At 31.4% G+C, this 19,830-nt stretch overlaps 1 protein-coding gene across 2 annotated transcripts in view; it reads right to left on the reverse strand.

The window, feature by feature from the left end:
- LOC140445805 (protein lin-28 homolog) overlaps positions 1–19,830 on the reverse strand; it is a 168,257-nt gene that overhangs the window by 32,119 nt on the left and 116,308 nt on the right. For both annotated transcript variants that reach the window (XM_072538155.1, XM_072538156.1), the window contains one exon: positions 2,999–3,141. In XM_072538155.1, coding sequence (XP_072394256.1) covers positions 2,999–3,141 — 143 coding nt within the window. The remainder of the gene's footprint in view (positions 1–2,998; positions 3,142–19,830) is intronic.

Raw genomic sequence — 19,830 nt, forward strand, 5'->3', positions numbered from 1 at the left:
GTCAGTAGGATTCCTGAAGGTTGAACCAGTTTCCTGAAGGCGAATTATCAGAAAATTCTCAAGAAAAGCAAAATCAACCGTTGGTTTCCACCATTTGTCTGGAGAATCTACGTACCAGCACAAAAAAGTAAGTTACTGAGAAATTTTATATTCCTGTCTTACTTTCCTTTTACTGGTTATTCTCTATATTTAGTATAGAATTTTGAATTTAACTAATTTTTTGCCGAACAAGAATATTTTTTTTTTCTTATATATACTCTTGTTAGAGATTTCATATTTTGAAAATCTTATTCTACAGAGTAGATTATTTTAAAATATATTTATATTTGAAATTTAAAAAAAAAATTATTTATATATATTTTATAAAGAATATTTTTAATGCAAACCGATATTGAGGATTTAGTTGTAAATTTAAACAAAATGGCACTTAATCAAACACCTACTATTCAAGCAGCTAAAGCTCTTGCAGACTTTTTACCTACATTTAATGGCGATTCTCTGAAACTGGAAAGTTTCGTACAAAAATGTGACAAATACTATCTTACGTACGGACAAACCACAGACAACACATTAAATGATTTTACTTTCAATGTTATTTCTTCAAAATTACAGGATAATGTTTTAAATTTTGTTATGTGCCGACCAGATTTAAATACCTGGCCTCTAGTCAGAGAAACGTTAAAAAATAATTTTGGCGATAGAATTGATAGACAAACGCTCACCAAAGAATTTTTACAATTAACAAAAGGTAGAAACGAAAACATTCTTGATTTTGTTGCGAAAATTTCTCAACTTAAATCAAGAATAGAAGTTAAAATTAATTCAGAAACAGAATTAAATGCGGATAGAAAATTAATATTAATGGATCAAAATGAAAGCAATTCTATCGAAATTTTATTAGCAAATGTAGACGAAAAAACAAGAACAATATTAGAAATTAGAGAACCTAGAACGTTTATTCAAGCTTCAGATATTATATCTAGACAATTTTACAGTGATCAAAGAATTCAATCTTTAAATCCTTTTAATAAATTTAATGAAGGTAAACCCAATTTTCAAAATCATAGATATTTCCAAATTTATCCTATACCTCTAAATAACCTCAAAATTATTCCTGACCAACCTTTCCTACTTCTCAGTAGCAAAGAAAATTGGATAACAGCCAAAAGATGTCCCGAAATTGAAAATTATTATTATTGTTTAAAGAAGACTTTACAAGAAAATTCTCAACCATGCCTAAGTAATCTTATACAAACTGGTAAAAATGAATGTAAAAGTACGAATATACATTTAAAGAAAACCACAATATCAACTATTAATTCCAATCAACTAGTAGTCATTCCTGTTAATTCAGCAACAATAAAAACCAATTGTGATAAAATTGGAATATATAAAATAAGCAAAACATCAGTCATCACTATCGGAAAATGCCAAATAACAATCAACAATCAAATCTATGAAAAAGAAGAGACAATACACGAAGAATACATATTCGACTTACCAAGAATTGAATACAAAGAAAATATAACGAATCTACCCATACTAAAATTAAAAACATTGGATAGCAGCGAAATTAAGAAAATACAGAAAATAGCAGAAAATAAAGAAATGCCTGAACTAAAAGAAGTCCCAACATATCACAACTGGACCAACTCAAGTCTTATTATTATAATTGTACTAATAATTCTAATTTTAGCAATTTTGAAGGTATTCAATAGTAAATTCAAAGAATATTATACCAAAAGGAAAACCCAGAAGACAAATGGCTCAGAAAAAGCAAGTCCCTTCTTTTCAGAGCTTAAGGAGGGAGGAATTATATAAACATAAACAAGATAATTCCATTGGAATCCGCCGACCACAGTCCATCCGATGAGAGGGTATAAATAGGCCTGCACTTGTTTATAGCATACATTCATTAATTAATAATAATTCAGTTAATTGTATTAGGAGCGTGTATTTATAGATCAGCAAATAAGTATTTTGTAATATATTTTGAAAATAAAGTTTTTAAAAACAAAGTTTCTACGAAAATTAATTTAATTCCAGTCAATAAAAGGGATATATTGTATTGATTTCTTGAGGATCATAAAAAATTGCAAAAATCGCGCCACGTTTATTTATTTAACACCTGTATAAAATCTGAGTTTATTTTCGGCAAAATACAAAAATTGCATACGAAAGCTGAACTCGTCACCTTTAGAACGCATTTTAATTTTTGTCGATAGGTCACTTGAATCAAAAGATATCGAATTTTTACCGTCGAGCTGATACAAATTTTATTGAACATTGATTTCGCGAACGTAACTGACATGTAAAATCGACGGTCGCTTCAAGCGTTGTTTTTAAGAGAACGGTTCATTCTACACATAAAATGCTAATAGACATTTTTGTTTAGAATTATCTCAGCTACATTTTTTATTTAAAACATTTTTTTCTACGGTATACAAATTCTTGTAAAATCGATGTTTTTGCGTTTTTACCCCTCTACGAGGGGGGTTTTAGGAGAAAGGCCGGGGGTAAAAGTGGTAAACTTTTTTGCATCTTTTTTGGGATCCCAAAATTAATATTCTCGGCAAAATTCAACTTGTTCGTATGATTTTTAGAGGTTCAGTGGCATTTTCGTCTCTGCGACTTGAGTACAAACGATCACAAAAATATAAGTTTAACTTGATGTATTATGACTGCGTCAACACTAAAAAAAATTAGACTAAGTATATTTCTTTTTTTTTTTATGTGAATACTTTAGCTTTTAAAAACGCTTCTTTTTATAAACATGGAAAACGTAATATCTTTTGCTCTAATGCAAATCCTTTCAATTTATTTTAAATTTAAATTTAGCAAAGAATACCTCACACGTGTATACTACATGAAACTATTATTAGGATTACGTAAAATTACTAACGAATCATTCCTACATAAAAGATAAGTCAACTCAATTGAATTTGTAAAAGTCCTTATGCATTCTCACATTGTTATTCATTTGACTTGACAGACGTACCTGATGTACGAAAACGTCTTGCCCTCCGTCATCTGGCGTGATGAATCCCCAGCCTTTTGCCACATTAAACCATTTACATTTGCCCCTTCGAAGACCGAAACTCGCTTCTGACCCTACTTGGCTGGCACTTCCGCCTTCGGAACCTACAAAATAAAATTAGAGAATTAACAAAATTATATGGATCTAAGAATATCTTGAATGTTTCACTTTACTAATTAAAAACTACAAATTAACTGTTATTATTGTTGTGTAACAACAATATTTATTATTTTTTTTTATTTTGTATCATATTATTTTATATCACACTATATATTAGTTTAAGATTTATAAAATTCCTTTGTATAGTTTATTTCACGAAAAATGGTGAATGATTGCAATAAAACCCGACCGCAAGTACCCCAGCTTAGTCAACATTAGTTGTGCAGGTAAGTATTCAGGTAAAATTAAAGCTACTGTGGAGTGTCGTTATCTTGTTTGTATAATAAATTCCTGGTAATATAAAAACGATTAAAAATCGTATAAAATTATAAAAACGGTTAGAATATATTTTATTTCATAAAGTTGTAAACATTTTAACAGTGAGTTTCACTAATGGTTGATCTTTTAATGACCACAATAAATTTGTTGATCATTAAGTATTTCCTGGAATAATTATACAGGTTCCGTCTGTTCTGTATAATTTGTAAAAGTATATAAAACCGATGAGAAATTTTTAAATATACATTTTGTTTCATTTAGTTGAAAGTGTTACAAGTGTTACCAGTGTTATACCTATTTATAACTATAAAACAGCATTATGTGGCGCCCGTGGAAAAACATTGATGGTGCTTCTTCCAGTGTCCCAGCAAAGAAAAAGCATTTATCTGCTGACGCTAGAGAAATCGTAAAAACAATATATAGTTCTTTACTTACAAGAGGACTTACTGCTAATACTGCTGCCAGTGAAATATCTGATTTAACGAAAATACCTCTAACCACAGTGAAAAGAATTACATCAAATCCCATTAAGTCAAGAAGGAAGCGTAAGGATGCCGGTTCTACCAAATGTATTGACGAAAGTGATAAGGACTTAATAAGACGAAAAATTTACACAATGTACAAGGACAACGGATACCTACATTAGATGCTTTAAAACAACGGCTTACTAATGATGATACACAAATAAACTGTAGCCGCATTAGTCTTTTAAGGATTTTGTCTAAAATGGGCTTCAGATATCGTACAATTGACAAAAGGCAAGTGCTTATGGAGTCCCATCGTTTACAAAAGTGACGTACTGAATATATAACTTCCATAAGAAAGTACCGTACAGAAGATCGACCAATAATTTATCTGGACGAGACATGGTTTGACACTCATGAAACAGCATCCAAAGGATGGTCCGATTCTTCCAACAGGTGTCAAACAAAAGCTCCATCAAACAAAGGGAAAAGAATAACAATTTTACATGCAGGATCAGAAAATGGTTGGGTCCCAAATGCCTTATGGCTTTCTGCAAAAAACATTAAAGACTCCTGCGTGGACTACCATGAGGATACAACGGCAGAGCTTTTTGAGCAATGGTTTAAGAATTGTCTTATACCTAACCTTCCTCAAAATAGTGTGATAGTAATGGACAATGCAAGTTACCTCAGTCGTCAATTACATAAATCTCCAAGTGCAAATAACACGAAAATTGAAATTCAAAACTACCTGTTAGAAAACGATATATATTTTGAAGAAAGTTATTTAAAAAATGAACTGTTAGAAGTGTTAAAATCATTTTCTATTAAAAAAGTTAAATGTGACGCATTGGCCGAGGACATGGGACATACAGTGTTACGGCTTCCGCCCTACTATTGTTTATTTAATCCCATAGAGCATATGTGGCACCAAATAAAGTCAAATGTTAGGTCACAAAAAGTTTCTCCGACTTTAAGTGGTAGTGTAGTCGAATTAATAAGGAAATGTGTTGATGATATCTCCCCAGAAAGTTGGAAAAATTCAGTACACCATGTAATGAACGTAGAAAATTCATATGTTACTTTGAATCACATAATTAAACCAATTGTTATTAATCTTGAAGAGGATAGCGACAGCGAAACATAATTAGGTGTTTAGGAATTCATAAATATATTTTAGTTATTTTGGATATTTTTTTTGTAAATATTAACTTGTATATATTTTTCTATATTTTTTTTCAATTCTTTTTTTTTGTACATTATGTATTCGTTTGTATGTATATATTGTAAATAGAACTATTATTACTTTCTTCATGTTAAAAATTGTTCAATTATCAAGTATATTCACTTGAACAACCTGAAAATACCATATGAAATAATTTAATAAATTTTTATAATCGTGTATTACACAGCTACCAATGAAATATATTAAATAACAAACTTTCTGAAGTACGACCCTGTGTACTTCGGTAGTTTATTGAGAGACTCTTGTATACACAATAGGATCAACTCAGGTAACCATTAAGCACTCAACCATTTTTCGTGAAACAAACTTTACCACCTAATAATCTGTACGGCGCTGATAGCTTGCATTCAAATAAACTTTCTAGACATAAGCTTCTAAAATCGTCAAAGAATTATAACAATGAAGGGATTAATGATTTCCAAATTATCGGTTTGAATCATTTGAAAATTCCCAAAATTAGCGAAAGTTAAAAAATACCCTTCTCAGGTAATTAATTTTAACAATGAAAGGAAAGTCGAAGGTATTTTAAATGTAAACATATCCGTTATATACGTCGAGGGGGTCAGGGGGAGATTTCTAAATGTTAAGAAACGATTACGAGCCGAGTGATTGAAATTAGTTTTGCATCAGTTCGAATCCAGCATTGGATGAGCTCTAGGCTCCTATCCGCGCTAGCCGCACCTCAGAAGGTTTAACACAGTCGGTATATTAATAAGTTTACTCGGTTCGTGTCAATATTGTATCACCGACAAGTTATCTAGTTTTATCCACATAAATTCAAACTAAATTTCATAAATCAGCTATCGTAAGCAAGTTATCGGCGTCCAAAATACGTTGTTGTAATTATTTAAATAGACCTGTTAAAACGTTCTTTTCGAAACTTTCATTTGTCCCAGTTTTCTGGGTGGTCCTTCAAAGAAGTATATAAAGTGAACCTATTTCCCTAAGGACAAAACTTGTTCCCCAAGGGAAAAAACCAGCGACCTATGACTGGTGCGCGAAACAAAGGCATCAGGACAAGGTGTAAGGACAAAAACACCTGCATTTTCGCTCAATTATTACTTAAGGAAATTAAAACAAATATTTAATTAAATATTTATATATAAAGAATAAACGAGGCTAAGAGCAACAGTGAACTAACCCCACAAAAAAACCGTTTTCTACTTTGTGACAAAATTTGATGCCCTTTATTATAAAAAATAAATTTTAGAATGGACCAACTACACTTTATAATTCCTGTACTAGAGGCAGTACAATTACATTTTTGTTTTTTTTTTTAATTTTGAATCTGCTGTAAAAGTAAAGTGGACTAACTTCGGTTAGTGTGGCGGCCATAGCTCAGTGGCTACATCAGTATCTTTTGCCGTAGAATATCTTTTTCACGCCCATATGGAACATAGCTTCTATGAGTTCCGTCTGTATTTCTAATTTGTACATTGCCTCCCATAGTTCTGACCTTGGTACAGAGTCATACGCCTTTCTCAGGTCCACAAATGCCAAATGTATATCTCTATTTTTTGCTTTTTCCTTTTCCAACAGTTGTTCCAGTGTGTATATGTGGTCTATGCATGATCTTCCTGCCGTGAAGGCTGCCTGATCCTCCCCGATTTTACCTTTTATCGCTTGCTCTATTTTTTCTCGCAGTATCTTCCCATATAATCTTCCTATTGATGATATTAGTTTTCGCATCGTTTTCTATCTCCTGTCTTAAATATAGATGTCATATATGCCTCCGTCCATTCCTTTTGGAACTGTTCTCCATTTATGGCTTTCTGAAATATCCATTTTATCATCCGGTGTAATTTTTTTGAGCCGTCCTTTATAAGCTCAGGTGAGATGCCTACAGGTCCAGGTGCTTTCTTATTTTTGATTGCTTTTATGGCCTTTCTCATTTCCCTATCTGTTTTTTCTATTTCTTGTTGTAGGGACCTGCTTCGTCTTCGCCTGTTTTCTTTTCCAATGAATTGTGGTCTTTGTTCTGTTAACAATTCCTTGTAATAGTTCTTCCATTCTTTGTCCTGTATATTTCCCAATTTAATTTTTTGTTTTGAGTTTTGTTTCAATCCTCTCAGTACTTTACATGACTCCGAAGTTCTTGTACCTAATATGTATGTTTCAATATTTAAGCAGGTTCTTTCCCATTCTTCATTCTTTTGTTGTGTTATTTGACTTTTCACTTCCCTACTTTTTCTCTTTATTCTTTATAAACTTCATCGTTGTTCGTAGTCAGCCGTTATATTTTTTCATATTTTCTAAGGGTTTTGAAAACTTTTGGGTCACTTTGTAGTATATTTTAAATGTGTTTTGTTTCGACTTTTTTGTAATTAATGATGAAGCATGCATAAATATCGCAATTAACGTCTCTACATCGTTGAAATAGCACCTGCATGTAAGGGAGCCTCTCTCGTAAACTCTGTATTCCGAAAACCATACAGTTATGGCTCGTTTTTTCTTCCCACCGTCCATATACAGATTTTTAACTGGAATTTATTAGATAGCTTTTGGAAAACTTCCATCTGGAGGTAAGTTTTAAGACGAAGTTAAATATAGTTAATATAGAAAGAAATGTTATTTTTGGGAAGATAGAGAGAAGATAATACCGTGAGGTTATCTGCTCGCGATTTTCCCGATGTTATTTCACCTTCGACCTTCAGGTGTAAACCTTTCAAGAGATATGTTGCTTGCAGCCTTGAGGAAAAAAGGAATGAGATACGATATTGGTTCATTGAGTGTTATGTGCCATTGTGTGTGATGTCATGTTTCAGGTTTTATCACACTGTTGGAAATTTGTAATTTCGTTCGGGAAAATTTTTAATCATGTATATTTTGAATAACAAACTTTAGAAGAAATATTTTTTTATCTTCTGAAATTTTTAATCTCTTGCGAACATATACCTCTGGAGTAGTTACCATTTTGAATATTTGGTATGTACTGCTCTATAATACAAAAAGGATAGCAGGATCGACACAGAATATAAAAAGGCTCGGATTATATCTTTTACTGCATTCATTGATTGAAAACTTCTAACTGGTAAAATAATTGATAGATATATCTTGATACTTGTCTGTATAACTGTATACCTTGGTTAACGAATGTACTGCATCTCATCTTATCGTCAATGTATAAATCGATTGGCGATACCTATACTTACGTATATTACTATATACACATGGATAATTAGATGACATTCATCATCATCATCATATAACGGGGGTCCTACGGCGATTGCCGCTTCCCGCATTTCAGCCTCCATCTTTTCCTATCTCTCCAATCTCCCTCTTCTAAGCCTCTAGATTGCATTTTTTTTGTAATTTCTCTTCTCCAGGAATTTGGTCTTCCCCTTTACCTTCTTTCTGGCGGAACATACATTAAGGCTTTCTTTGGCCACCGCTCCTCCTCCATTCTCATCACGTGACCATACCATTGTAATTGCCTTCCTTGTATTCTATCTGAAAGAGTATCTCTAATTCCTGTACGGTTTCGTATTTCCTTATTCCTGATTCTTTCCATTCTCGATACTCGACATGACCTTCTAAGATAATCCATTTCCACAACGTCTACTTTATCTCGTTCATTCTTTGTCATCGTCCAACATTCGGCACCATATGTGGTAATTGGTTCTACAATTGCTCTGTATAAGCGAAGTTTGGTATGCATCTTTATTTTATTAGACCACAGTAATGAATTTAGTATTCGTATGCATTTTTTCCCTTGGGTTATTCGGTTTTGTACATCTATCTTAACTCTGCCATCTGCTGATATAGATGACATTACTTAATATAATAATTATGAATCCACAAGGAAACTAAGTTCCTGTAGCTGGCTGTATACCATGTATCACAAAAAATTTATTTAAAATTTTTATAAAAAAATTAAACGTTATTAATTACGTTTTCTAGTTGAAAACAATTTTAATTAAAACAATATTATTTATGATAAAGATTATTTATGGATTCTAATATCTTAAGAATAATATTACAGTTTTAGACATATTTATTCGTACGTGTTAATTTCTTGCGCACTGGTATCACGGCGTTGTTTTAGCATTCTTCAGCAAAAGGCTTAATGACGAAGATTAAAAGAAGAATAAAACAGAAAAGATTTCTGAATCATTGCCATTTAAGTATTGATTCTATAAATCTTTGATAAATAACAGAATTATTATAAATAAAGTATTACTAGCGGATATTGTAACGGTTTAGTGTTTAACCCTTTCGTTTATACCGTAGCCGGTATAACTAACAAATTATTTTCAACTTATTCGTCCTGTATATTTTTGAGAACGACGGTTGTTCAAATTAGGGTAAAAAGTGGCCACATGATAAATTAGGGTTTTTAATAGAAAACTGGGTATATCCGAATACACTTTATTTCCTATTAACATTAAAGAGCGACTTCGTGTTATACAGCGTCATATTTACCTGACAAAAATTGAGTTTCCGGTAGATAATGAGGATACGCTCCTTGCGTACATTAAATTAAATATAAGTTTTCTCTAATCAGGTTAAATATAAGATAAATTAATTTTGAATTTTTAAAATGTAATAGTACCCTTAAAAGATACAAAAACGTTCAGTAGATAGCTTTAGTTACACTAGAAGAATTCTTTGAAACACATGTGGTTGCAGTATACTTCTACTCCAACCTTTTTAGTCATTTAATGCTATTCTCTAAGCTTTGTTAGCTGTTTTCTTTTGAGACCAATACTTTTTTTATCTTCTACATTTGTTTACTTACTCAGTGTGCTGAGTTTACTAATAGTTCACAAAGCTTCAAAGTGTGGTCCCTTAAAATCGGCCGGCTTTTCAAACTTACGGAAGTAGTAGAGGAAGAAGGAGCTGTAACTATCTCTGGTTCTTGTGTATGGATTTCGACGTTTCTTTTTTTTTTTAATTTGTATGTACTTTTTACGTACATTACGAATATGTATTATTTAAATAATTAAATTGTTAAATAAAACATCTAATTTAAATAATTTTTTTTCAGTTTTTCAGTACTTAATATTTGAGGTAATTTTTATTGCAAAACATAAGTATTTATGATTAATATATACTTCATCGATAAACTTAGTAAATAATTTATTAATAATAGATCTTATAAAAAAACAAATTATCCCCTTCAATTATTTCAACGTGTTGAATCACGAAACTCGAAATCCGAAAATTTCTAATTGTCGAAACCAAATTCAGATTTTTGCTTTAATTTGTGCCTTCTAGAATTGCAAGACAAAACAGACGTTGATAAAGATGTAATTAGAGAAATGGGGAATCTAAAATTATATTCCACAACATATCTCCGCAACTAAGCAAAAATCCTTGGCGAATTGGTTTCTAGTACTCATAAAGAGTATACCAAAATAAAAGGAAAGACAGTTAAGATTTGATTCTACGTATAGTGCCTCTGTATATCCGCTTATACGTATTTCATACTAAAAGGAATCTTCGGAGCGGCTATTTACAGATGCTCTGAACGTGAAAACAATCTTTCCTGTCGTATTAGAAGCAACGTAAAATGGTTTTGATATGGACGTAGTAGCGACATCTGATAATAAATCACGAAACTCCAAATCCGAAGATTTCTAATTGTCGAAACCAAAATTAAATCAAAAATCTGAATTTTATTTTCGAATTCACTTTAAAATCAACTTTAAAATTATTTTCTTTTAAATTTCCTTTAAAATTATTATTTTAAAGTTGTAGAATGTAAACTGTATGTTGTTGGCTAGTTTACATATTCCCTTTTCCCGAAAGTACTTCGTCTGAACACTGTAGCAAAAATTGAAAACAAATAAGAAATTCTTACAGTCTAATAACAAAAGGAAAAGCTTATTTTGTGAAAGTTAGAACCAACAAATTCTAGGCTTGAAAATGCTTAAAAAAAGGAAAAAACGAAAAAGTAACTGGGAATGTTGTGGCAGAACAAACATAAAACTGAAAATATTAGATAATAATTTATTTTTGTGAATTTACTTAATGAATACCTAAAACGCTGTCATTGTTACGAAGCGGCACACATTTTTGAATACATTAAAGATAATAAAATTTTAAAGGAAATTTCATTGAACACGTGTTCATTTTATGTATAAACTCTTCCTGAGTTCAGGTAGAACGCATTTTTTTAATTACTAGAGATACACGTGGAAAGTTTCTTACTTCTACTAATTGGAAATTGCTTCAACAAAATAATTAACTAACTGCTTATGGAACTACCTAAATAAAAAAAAACAGAAAAAGTATCGCACAATAATCTAATCGAACACTTAAAAATAAATAAGAAAAAGATGAAATATTTAGAGTAAGTAGGGTAAAACACCCAGTAGTCAGCCTTGTGAGAATCTTAATTTGTTTCAATTGCATATAAAAAAATAAAGGCGATAAATAAAAACAAATATTTTTATCAGAAACTTTGTTTATTAAATTATCGAAAGAGATTAACTAAATGTTATTGTTATGTTATAATTATAAAAAAAAACACTTAACAAAATATGGCACTCTTCACCTGTAGTCAGCCTCATTTCTCCGCAAGTCAGCCATGTCTACCCTGTAGTCAGCCACTTACTTATTCTTGCATGTTGGACATATAAACTCTTTATTATATACATTCTCATAAACGTTACCAGCAAATTCAGTACATTTTAGATGATACCACGCAGGACAATTGTCACAACCAATATTCTTTAATTCGTTTATTTCTGTGTCACTAGTCAGTTCCTCTTCACACGAGTCATATCTTATTCTGCTCACTGTGCATGTTGTACTATTCTTCCTTTGGACTTCAGTAGCTTTTCAGCTTTTCTTTTTTGTAATTTTTTTTCTTTTGTCTTTCTTTCTCCTTCTTTTCCTTAGCTTCCAGTCTTTTAATTTTTTGAATCAATATATCGTTCTTTTTCTGCTCCTTAATTTCTTCCTTCTGCTTCTCAAACTGTCTCCACTCATCGAAGGAAATGGCTCCTATTCTATTAATGGACATCTTCTTTTTCATGGTCTTAGATGTACTAGATAAAGTTAAATACTTAACTAAAACGGGTGATAGATTTGTTGATTTGACAACAACATTGGACAAGATTTACTTTGTTTTTGATATTTTTTGGACTGTCATTTAATTTGCTTTGCATATTTTGTGAATTATTTTCTTGAAAAATATAATTTTTTGTGGGGTTTGGGTTCCTACACTCTTTATTTGTTATTTTTATATTCACCGTAAAATAGTTATGGTTTTCTAAAAGTTCGTCTTCCATTCGATTTTATTTATCATCCTCTATCTTATCTTGGTTAATGTTTGTTTCTGTTTCAGATTCCTTAGATCATATTGTTTACTTATCAAGTGTCGGAGGTTCTTTGTGACGGTTCAGATCTTCTGGCGTATTTGCATTAAATTCAGCAACTTCTCATTGCTGTGTTTCCTGGACTTCATGATTTTGTGGTATGACTGAAATTATTCAAATTATTTTCCAGTGTATAATCACCTATATTTGGCAAACTTACATCAAAAACTTGAACTGGTTGTGACACTATGTCTGATTGATTATGTATATGATAAGGAAAACTTATGTCATTTATTTGCGCCTGGCTAATTGAATTTTCAGTTGAATTGAGACTTTCAGCATCGTTATTCTTTGCTGTGTTTAAAACATCAACAACGATTTTTGAGTCAACTCCAGCATTTTTCAACTCCTTACTAAGCTGATTAATTATCTTGATGGCGGTGTTCAAATGCCAGTTCTTTATTTTCTTGTCTGCAGATTTAACATTCTTAGTGGAATTCTGATGTTTTTCAAGAATATTTTGTACACATTTTGAGTAATCCAAGGCATTTGGATTGTATGGATATAAGCCACACTTGCGAAAACCATTACTGATAATTACAGGCAAATTTTCTTTGAAATTAATATAAGGTTGAATGCTCGAATAAATGAACTTTGATAAAATAAAGGCAGATATCGAGCACAGTTTTATTAATTAAATTTTACCCAAGTACTTTCGCTCCCTAGAGCATCTTCAGGGGTATTTCGTCAATTTTGGGCTATCCAACAATTGCAGAATATCATAAACATAAAATTAAACATAAAGTTGAACATAACACTACACTAAACAAGGACAAACAGTTTAAAATTATTTAAAAAGTCCAAGCTACATGCTGGTCGGCAACAGGAGAGAGAATGGAGAGAAAATGGATTACCGTTAATAGAGACAAATATTCATGCAAATTTACCTGAAAAAATAATTGAAAATAAAATAAATTCACTTTTCAATGCAAATACATTGCCTTTAACAAACGATAGTGCAGAATGATCTAACCATGAGGCTCCAGGTTCTTCATCTATAACAACTGATGTGATTTCTGATACCAAAGTTACACCTACCTTACGTAGATCTTCAAGAATACGTAAACCCATTGTAAAAATGAATTTGTAAAGAAATTCATTGTCAAGGGAGGAAATGTTATGTTTGTTGCATATATTTAAGTTTGTATTACAGATGGTAAGAGAAAAAAAAAAGAAGACAACCGCATGGCAGAAGGTTAAGATTCATAGTTGTACTTACATATTAAAATAAAGTAGTTTTTCAAGTAATATATATATATATATATATATATATATATATATATATATATATATATATTTCATTCTACACTACATACACAGTACACAACATAATATCTTATATTTGTTGACCTATTTTATTTAAATATATATTGGCACAAGCTAAAATATTTAAATCTTATTGTTAGGGAGGTATAGTTCATTTTACGGATTTTGTCATATCACAGAGTTACATCTCGGTCAGATATAGGCAAGTTACAATTTTAAACGCGGACGTTTTTGAAGTTATACTTCTATACGCACGGTCGGCGTTGGAAATTTGCACGGGAGTGAATCTGTGAAACCATTACATATGTAAGATAATGAGTAAGAGTGAGACATAAGATATATTTTCTCTCTCTTCCTCTCTCGAGAATAAAAATGTTCCTTTTGTATATATATATTTAATATTATAAATATATTATATTATATATAATATTATATACCTATATAATATAATATATATTAATATTATTATTTATGTGATATGTTTTGTATTATTTATTAAATGTTCATAATTATTTTAAGCTTTTGTATTTCAAAATAATCACTGTATGACAGACAGCTGTCAATTTTGAACTCCGTTAGTATCATGTCTAATTGGCGAATCTTTTACGTGTTTGGTTCATACGCTGGTGTACGTGAGTTCGAATCACAATATGAATTTTCTTTTTTATTTTTGAAATATTTGAAATAAAAATTTTAAATTTTAAAATAAAATAAAAATTTACAACATAATCCGAGTTGTTGGTTTTTTATTTTTATCTTCGTAAAGTAAGTTATGTATATTGGCAGTTTTAAATACTTATGAATATTGCATTTTAATTTGTATTGTATTATTATATTGAATTATGTTGTTATATGTTGCAGTGTATTGTATTGTAATTTTTATATTAATAACCAAATAAACAATGAATTTTACTGCAGAGTATGTGTAAAAAATTTTTTTTGCATTCAACTATTTTTATACATATATGAAAATAAAATTATATATTTTCATTAAAATATCGATACAATCCTTCATTTACTATACTCCTATTACAGGTCAAATGTTTATATACAGCAAACGATGCACCATATACCTATATACCTAATTATTTTTCTCTTTCTGCTCTCTCTTACCTATAGCATTAAATATATAATGATTGTGCAGATTGACTCCCATATAAATTTGTAACGGCGAACGCGTGTATAGAAGTATAACTTCTACCGGCAGTCCCACTGGACTGCCACACCCGTTTTCTTTTTTTTTAATTCAGCACCTAGGGGCAACTGCATCTATAAGGTTCTGACACTTTTTTTTGTGGCAGATCTAAGTTAAATACTATGTTTATAATATAGGAATAGCCACAATTGATTGTAACGGCAATTAAATTTTACCCAAAAAATTGCCGTTTCGACTTCTACTCCGGAAATCGTTCTCGAAAAAAGAATATTAAATAATTTAGTTGAACAACGGTGTGTTTAACCCTAACTCGATGGTTTAACCGCTAAAATGGTTGACAAGGTTATGTCATGTCAACAAAATTGGAGGTTGATTCACTTTTGGAGAGAGTGGATTTTGCGGAATAAGAAACCCTGTATACACACCATCCTCTAGGTATCATACAAAATACATATGCAACACATAACACACGTTCACTAAACAGTAACATTCCACATACAAACAAACATTTACGGCACATATTAGAAATACTGAATACTTAGAATAATTATAGTTTGAATCTTTCATGGGTCAAAATATCCACCCTCGCATCTTTTCAGCCAAATATGGCTGTTGCCTGCAACACCGTGGGCAAAAGGGAATTAACCTCCAATTTTGTTGACATGACATAACCTTGTGAACCATTTTGGCGGTTAAACCATCGAGCAAAAAGACAGTACAGGGTATAATAATATTGGAACATAGTCTTAAATTTGGCGGCTTTCCATTTCCGGATATATCCGCCATATTAAGAGGCCACTTTTATGAATTTTGGTCTACTTTTCATAACGATTAGATTCCCTCTTTTGTCTTTTTGCTAGATAGGTTAAACACACCGTTTTTCAACTAAATTATTTAATAATTTTTAGAACGATTTCCGGAGTGGACATCGAAACGTCAATTTTTTTAGGTAAAATCTAATTGTCAATATAATAAATTGATGCTTATTCCCATATAAATAAAATATTTAAATGGCATTTAGTTTCATCGGTAAATATAAAATGTTCAATATAGAAATCTTTACTTAATCCACATTTCTGGTAGCAGTTATGTTTTTGAATTCAATTTTAATTAAATAGCGGTATTGTATGTTGTCTTATGTTGTCGTTCGATGTTTTTACCAGTACGCATGAGGTCAATTATAATTATGAAGTACTTTTTGTAGATGTCAAACAGCAGTAACAGTTTTAGAAACTGTTGACTTTCCTGAAAATGGAAATACTATTTCTGGAGAAAATCGACAATTTCTTCTCAATTTATTTGAGTATTTTAAGAATGAGAAAGAAAACGCTGGACCTTGACTACCCATATAATAAACAAGGGCATGAGTGAGTTGCAGATAAGGAGAAATCTTTAAAAAATGTTATTACAACCTTTAGAGTATCACACACTGTACCGAAAATAAAAACAAAAAGTAGAAATACGAAAATTTTTAGATGTTCGAAACCAAAATTCAGATTTTTGCTTAAATCTGTACCTTCTACAATTATCGAAGCAATGAGTTAGTTAATCGCTTACATGGGGAATCTAAAATTGTATTCCACGACATATCGGCTAATCTAGAGAAGTATCTTTCGTGAATTGGTTCTTATACTCAAAATACGAGTAAATAAAGATAAAGATAGTCAATATAGTTAAGATTTGATTTCACGTATAGATACTATACGTGAAACTGTCTTTTCTATACGAAAATAAAAACTCAAGACGTCAGAGATGCAGTAAAAAGAGCAATTAGAAACGTCGTATGTGATATAAAATAAAAGCAATATGTTACAAGTCTATGCTGACTTCAGTTAGTTTTTTGGACAAAACTTACATATTTTTGAAATGTTTGTATAAACGCACATGGCAAGATGACAGTATAGAGAGCATCATACGATACTACTAAGGCGATATTTTCAGAGAAGACGAATTATAGTAGTGTGTTTGGATCAAAATTAACAATATTGCGGATAATTTTTATATAATAATGCATTTTAATAAATTTTACAACTGTTCTAATTTCTATTTTTCTGTTTCTACTAAAGCAGTTCAGACTGAAGAGACGAATCTTTTCGACACATGATACAAGACCCAGGTCAAACCAAAATTTTACTGATTACACCCATTGGAAATAAAAGAATATAAGTATGAAAAGGGCCCATAAATCGTGAAGGGTGGTTTTAACCCAAACCTCAGGCGCACTCGAACCAACAACGTTCAATGCATTTTCTATTTCTATTTTTGTCTACGTAGGTAGGTACCAACTTGTAAACAGGGGCTTACTAGTTATTCTTACATAAAGATGAAGGATTTATAGGTAAACATAATATATGAGTAATATTTAAAACTCAAGACTTGTTTCATTAAAATAATAGATATTTTCGTTAGTTTGAGTAAAATTAGTCACGTCAGGATTTACCAGAATGAAGAGAATGAGATACGCAGATAAATAATTAAAACAAAATGCACAACAGAAGAATAAGTTCGTATAGATTTCAAATCAATATGCTTATATTTCGGTATCTTCGTCATTGCTAGGAGGCACGTGTAATGGAAGGCCTTCCTTTCTGTTGAGTTTGTAGGTTTTTTTGCTTGTTTATTTTCTGTATAGCTCATCAAAATATAACTTATTCGTCTTATTCGTATGATTTTCAGAGGTCAATTATCTGGTGACTGGACTATAGAAGAACTTAGCGAAAGGGTAAAGATACAATGAGGTGTGAGACAGGGATGAACGATATCGCCATTACTTTTTAATGTATATAGAGCGAAGTAATATTTTAATAAGCTTTAAAATTGCAAAAAATTGAATTATTATTAACAGCAAAGAGATAACCTAAAGTACGTCGAACTCCAAAGATTAGTAAACCTAGCAAGCAATTCCTGTGAGTCTATCTGAAACTATTTTGGACTTTGGTCGAACGGTCAAAGAATTGTTTTATCTATCTGCCGGCCGAAAAACATTTCATCTGCTTACTAATACGACGATAGCCAATGCTCGAAAACAAACACGGCACACAAAGAAGAAGATATGGTAAATAAAAATAAAACACCCTTTTTCTGGTCTTTCTTGAGGTCACCCAAGATTCTCCTTCTTCACCTTTCTGTCAGTTTAAATGTTCGATAGTCACGGTTAGATCTATTCTGGCCCAACTGTGAAGCACTTTGCAATTATACATTCCAGTCTGTTGTTTGGACGAGTGCTATGCAGCCATGACAACTTTTTGTAGTTGTATTATTAAGCTGTACTTAATTGTATTTTGCTTTGTCTATTTACGACATTTTAAGCATTTGGCGTAAAATCCATGTTTCAAAATCATCAAAGATTTTTAAAATGTTCTCGGCCTTTAATATGAATGCTTCAATGTGGTATAAGAACGATAAACATATGATTTATCAATCTTTTATCTCAAATAAAAATTTAATCTGCTACCGGTCAGAAGAAAATATCTCCAAGAATCTTGAATGAAATGAAATAAAAAAACAGAGCTACTGTAAAATTTTAGATTTCATAATAAAAGTAAAAGGCATAAAGATCATATAATAGATCCATTGCTTATACAAAATTGATATTGGAAATCAAAATCCTCGATTCTGATAGACGATAACAAATCAAATTTTCAATAAAAGAGGAATCAGAAAAGGTAATGTGTTGTCTCCAAATTTGTTTAACGTCTATTCGGAAGTAATGTTTAACGAAGCCTTGGAAGGATAATGCAAACTTTGCTTTAGAGAAAACCACTCAACGAGTATTCCTAGCTTCTACTCAAGAAGATCTGTAAATATTACTTGACAGTGTCTTTGAGAGCTGTAAGGAAGCAGGTCTGGATCGGAGCATATAATACTCGTAATATGTAAACAATAGAATATAAACTGTGTATATATGCAAATAGTACTAAACTTGAGCAAGTTGATCAAATTGTTTACCTTGGATATCAGTTAAATTGTAACGTCGAGAGTCACGGTGAAATTAGATCCAGAATTGAGCAGGTCATAGCCGCTTTTAGATGGATGTTTAAGGAATTATGTAATAGAGACCTACCTATCTTCGCTGCTACGTGTTCTCGGTCTTACTTTATGATGTCGAGTCTTGGACTGTGAATAAAAGTAATTTAAATCGCCTTAAGGCTTTCGAAATGTGGTGCTATAGTAGAATTCTTAAAAGTTGTTTGGATGAAGAAGATTTGAAACTCCACAATAGAACGTCTCAGCAAGACTACTGAGATTACAAAAAGCAACCAGAAGAGAAAGCTGGAGTACTTCGGACATGTAATGAGAGGTCTAAAAATTTAGGTTGTTACAAAATATTATGCAAGGGACAATAGTAAGAAAACGCATTCCAGGACGAAGAAAGACTTCATGGTTGAAGAACTTGCGAGATTGGTATGATATTGATACAAGCATGCTATAGGAGGCAGTGAATAAAATTAACAAAGCTATGATGGTAACCAACGTTCTGCATGGACATGGTACATGAAGAAAAAGAAGTCCACTGCTGAACATAGCGCTCCCGTAAATACTAGATTTTAAGCATTCTGAATCCAGTTGTGCTGGATCAGCTTGATGTCGTCCGATCATCTTGGAGGGCGTCCTCGATTACGATAAGCATCATGCCCAGGCTTTTATTCTAAAATTTTTTGGTCCATCTTCCATCTTTGACTCTAGTGACATGGTCATCACAATTCCATGTTATCGTTGTAATTCATTTAACTGCGTTCATTACACCAATATTTATCCTAACTATTTGATTTGAAACTCTGTCTCTGAGCGATATATTCAATATTGACCCCTCCGTAGTATATCCTGTATTACTACACATGTGAAACCAGGATTATGAAATTTAAAATGATGTTGAAGTTGAAGCGTTCGAGATTTGG

This window comes from Diabrotica undecimpunctata, chromosome 7 (assembly GCF_040954645.1).
Source record: "Diabrotica undecimpunctata isolate CICGRU chromosome 7, icDiaUnde3, whole genome shotgun sequence".
Classification (NCBI taxonomy): domain Eukaryota; kingdom Metazoa; phylum Arthropoda; class Insecta; order Coleoptera; family Chrysomelidae; genus Diabrotica; species Diabrotica undecimpunctata.